Source organism: Cyprinodon tularosa, unplaced genomic scaffold, assembly GCF_016077235.1.
Source record: "Cyprinodon tularosa strain WSP-4 unplaced genomic scaffold, ASM1607723v1 ctg318, whole genome shotgun sequence".
Lineage (NCBI taxonomy): Eukaryota > Metazoa > Chordata > Actinopteri > Cyprinodontiformes > Cyprinodontidae > Cyprinodon > Cyprinodon tularosa.
The window spans coordinates 1,376,764-1,381,489 of NW_024039028.1; the positions used below are offsets into that span (position 1 = coordinate 1,376,764).

General features: G+C 40.4%; 1 protein-coding gene across 1 annotated transcript; it reads left to right on the plus strand.

Moving 5' to 3' along the window:
• The first annotated feature begins 1,377 nt into the window (after window positions 1-1,377).
• LOC119788469 (retinal cone rhodopsin-sensitive cGMP 3',5'-cyclic phosphodiesterase subunit gamma-like) lies at window positions 1,378-2,725 on the plus strand. Its single transcript, XM_038292814.1, has 3 exons — window positions 1,378-1,529; window positions 1,837-1,952; window positions 2,044-2,725. Exons 2-3 carry the CDS (start codon window positions 1,849-1,851, stop codon window positions 2,159-2,161), a joined length of 222 nt encoding a protein of 73 aa, XP_038148742.1. The 5' UTR covers window positions 1,378-1,529; window positions 1,837-1,848; the 3' UTR covers window positions 2,162-2,725.
• The last annotated feature ends 2,001 nt before the right edge of the window (window positions 2,726-4,726 follow it).

Consider the following 4,726-nt stretch of genomic DNA (forward strand, 5'->3'; position numbering starts at 1 on the left):
AAAGTAAGAGACTATATTTTTGTAGTAAACATGTTTTGTTTGCAAGTTGTAAAATCAACTCTTAGATGTGGAAAGTAATTGGAAAAAGCTGTAAAATCTGAAGCAGAAATGGAGACCAAACTATTCGAATATAAAGAAATCATGGACTGTTTAAAACATTAATATGCTAACAGGTTATAGATAACATTTTTAGGAGGTTTGAAAGTGTTGAATAGAAAGTCCGAAAACTAACAAGATCTATTTTTTAAAGGGTTTTCATCTACACTCCATGAAAAGGTCACCAGCTTCCAGATTCATAATGCTCTTCATGGGCTACAGGAGTAAGTATCTCCTTTGACTTCCAGTGGGAAAGTCTTGGGTTTAAATCCTGCCTTGGGGTCTTTTTGCTTAACGTCTGCATGTTTCCCTGTACATTTGTGGGTTTTCTGCGGGTACTATGAGTTCCTCCTACAGGCTATAACTATTATTATTTTTCTGTCTCTAGGACAGTTTGTTGGGACTGTTGTGAGTCCCTATGTTGCCATATAATCGACCGACAGCCTGTCCAGGGTGTATCCCTCCTCTCACTTAATGCCCACCAGAGATAGGCCCCAGTCCCCTGCGACCCGTCAAGGATAACTGGTGTAGACAGTAGATGCATTATCCTGATAATGATCCTAACTGGGTGCTTTGCTGGAATCTTTGTATACTAGGGTTTCAAAATCATTTTCTTTTAAAGGAATCACTTTGTTCCATTTTAGCTATCTTGCTTTTAAAATCTTGAAACCAGAGAAAATGCTGCAGTTTTACAGTTGTGTGGAGCATCAATGAAAGCAGGACAGATTCTCACTCACCAGTCGCTGCACACTGCCTGTCAGCTGGTTGAAAGAAGGAAACAACACCTTTCCTTCACCATTAAAACAGAATAGTATGGCTTTTTTTTTATAGATCTGAAGTGATGAAAAACGATCAGGAATATATTGTTGTTTACAAGCACCAGGTCATGTGTCTGTAAAGCAGCTAACTGCAGGCTAGTAGATAGCCCAACCAACGGCAACATAAGAAAAAAAAAACATAACATTTGGCATATCCGATATTAGAGAAATACAACTAAATTTTTACACAAACATAAAGAAAATCTGTATGTTTGTGTTGCTATAGTTCATGTGCACAAATCAAAATTCTATGTAAACCAATCTGTTAAAGAATTATTACAAGCCTTTAGATGTTTAGTTTGAGGTGTAAAAACTGTGCAGGCCTTCACTTATCCTCAGATAACACACCTGCTGTGATTCAGTTTGCACGTTGACCAGCATGTCCATCTTGAAATACACCTTGTATTTATAATAAGCCATCCTTTATCTCACCTATTTGTGGCTGAGCTGGTGCAGGGGAGGGTTTTGAAGAGGTGCCAATTCTGAGACTGACAGCAGGATTAGCAGCTCGCCGACTTTAAAAGCAGGTGCTCAGACTGGGAGAGGAGAAACAGATCGACAGCAGAGAAACAGAAAAGCTCATCCGACGGCTCCTGAGAAACGCTGAACGAAAAGGTGAGAGGATTCTACATTTTACTCAGCTCTTAAACAAGGCGTTAGGACTTCTGCTGCTTTGGCGACGTGCTGCATAGAAAAAGAAAAATGCTACAGAGATTTCTTGATGCAGATTTCTGAATAATGCATTTTTTGCAGGGTTTTTCACCCACTTAAATGATTGATGGTTAAAGCATATTTTTCCTCATGTGATTGGCTCTCTGCTTAACAAACTGACAGATATCTAAAAAGTGTTTGTGAGGTTTTAAGGCTCAGCGCCATTGGAAGAAAAATGGCTTTATTTAACCGTCTCCTTTGTCTCTTTCAGTAACCAAACATAATGGCAGACGTTGCAACTCCCGCTGACAAAAAGGCCCCTCCTAAATTCAAGCAGAGAACCACTCGTACGTTCAAGAGCAAGGCACCCAAGCCAGGCCAGAAAGGGTGAGAACCTGAAGGACTCATTTTAATCTTTTAGACCAGTTCTTCTTTTTTTCTTTGTTCTAATCAAAGCTTCTCTTCCTCTTTGATTCAGTTTTGGGGATGATATTCCAGGCATGGAGGGTCTCGGCACAGACTTCTCAGTGGTCTGCCCTTGGGAAGCCTTTGGAGACATGGAGCTCAGCGACTTGGCGAAATATGGAATTGTTTAGCCCTCCTTCCTTTGCCTTTACCCTTCTTGCCACTATTCTCCCCTAAGTGGTCCTAATATTGACTCACAGGCGAGTAATCTATTACCTTCATGCTGCACAGATGAAGCAACATTTGGTGTTGTAGAGGTTTGACCTGGACACAAAAGAGGAATCCCTTATGCACTTTACTTTTTCCCTGCCTTTCCGCACATATTTTTTAAATCTTGTCCTCCTCCCTACCTTCTTCCTCCCATCTCCATCATCCTTATACCCAGTTTTTCAGCACAATAAGGAAGAAATTTGTAAGAATGTGTAAGACTGTATATTTTAATTGTAAAAAAAAAAAGACTTTGATATGTTTTACTGTGATACCTCAGGAGTATTCCATTCTTCTCCTCTTACACCCATTATTTGAGGCTGCTGATTCAACATGCACCGATGTCTGCTGTTGTACAGCATATACTCACGCTGGTCTTCCATCAGAAATATGTAAATCACATTATGCTTTAGCGATGGGCACCATCTTTGTCTGAGTCGGGAAAACGGCTGCGGCAAAAGCAATAAATGTGAGTGCTTTGCACAAAATCTCTGTCTCTGTGTCATTTTTACCACATAAGGCTTTGCTTGCTTTGATCATTGAAGCCTTTGGGAGTCACTGAAGCAGAAGCTATAAGATTATAAACTATAGTTCTTCTGCTGCCAGTTATGGCAGATTGTTGAATACTTTGATAAACAGCTCAGGCATCCATCTATCCATTTTTTAAATACCTGCTTAGCCTAGATTAGGGTTCGAGAGTTACACTATAATTTCACTTATTTATATAATTATTAATATATCAATAATTTCTTTCACTGTTTTTTTTTTATAAAAAAAGGAATACAACCAAGAATTGAAATAGGAAAAAAAACATATATCTGAAAGATAAAAGATTCAAAAGCTTCTATTCATTTCAAAGCCTCTAATGTGGGTGTTACATGTGCATCATATTGTTATTCTTGATAAAATACAACCTTTCATGTATTTAGAAGTTACAGTTTTTCTAAAGATTAAAAATGTGTTTGTAGTGTTTGGCTCCAGATATTCATTAGGAATTCCTTCATGAGGAATGTCGACGGCTCATTGAATTAAGACAGTCAGAAGCTCAGCTCATTCATCCATTGTAATTCTATCAGTAATTTCTCTCATTACTGCAGACCAATCCCCAATCCATCTATCATAGTTGACTTTTTCTGTAGTTCAGAGGACTATTTGCAAAGAGCAGATCAAGTCAAAAGTGACTGTAGAGTAAATCTTTAAATCCATGTGAATGCTAAATATTTATTTATTGTTTGTAACGTAAAGCTTGTGAAGGACAAAGATCCTTCCCCAAGTTTGCTTTATTAGAGCATGACGTGTCATGATCATGGCTCTGAGGGCTGGCCTAATTGCTCATTTCATTCACCTGCCTAACTCTGCCCATTTTACAATTACTGTTTATCTAATCCACCTGCTCCTGCTTCCATATATACCACTCAGTCCCAACCATAATGGCCATCATTGAGTTTGAGATCATTGCTGATGCCATAGTTCATCTTCTCATTCTCAGAGGCCAGTGGTGAGAGGTTTTTAGCGTTTTCCTGTTCCTGATTTCCTGATCTGCCTCTTATCTACTGATTGTGCCCTGTTCTTGCCTTTGCTCAGTGGAAGGAGCAAGTTTTTAGTGTACCGCAGTGTTCCTAATATCCTGATCTGTTCTACCTCTCTACCACTGAGCTTGCCTGTTCCTATCTGAACAGGGTGGCGGGGCTCTCTGTGGTCACCTGGAACCCTGAACCAGCCGGTTCCTGTTCCTGATCTGAATCCCTGATCATGCTTCGGGCTCCTGGAACTCAGAGCCTTCCTGTTGCGATCCGTTTCTCTGACCTGGCTTGGACTCCTGGTTGCCCCCCGGGACGGCGGCATCAGGGACACCTTGGGTGGCGGCCGCCACATCTAGCTGGCAGGCCTTCGGCTGGATCCTACCGTGTTCAATTAAATGGACTGTACTGATAAAAAAAGTAAATAACTGACATAGATAATAATCTTCCGTCAGTTTCTCATGGCCACTTACCATACCATCATATCATGCACCCTCAGCCCGCTCCGCTCTGTTTAAATAATCCCCTTTTAAGTAATCGCTGTTTGTCTTGCCTGAATTCTGGGTTCTATGTTCTGTCCTTCGTTACATGACTATTTTATTTACCAGATAAGACATCCCCTATTAGTCGCTACAGTTATTGACATGCAAACCCAGGAGCCATTGCTATGCATTCAGTTATTTCAACAAATCCATGCTGTTCACATGAGCCTGATCTTTTACTATAACAGTCGTAGCACCCCTATTACTTATCTGATTTTAATGAAATATTGTTTAAATGTAACCTAGAAAAATCTGATCTTAGCCATCCATCCATCCATCCATCCATCCATCCATCCATCCATCCATCCATCCATCCATCCATCCATCCATCCATCCATCCATCCATCCATCCATCCACTGGCAGCACTGGAATATTCCCTGGCTGGATTGGCTATTGCCAAAAGGTGGGACCAAATGCTCTTATCTG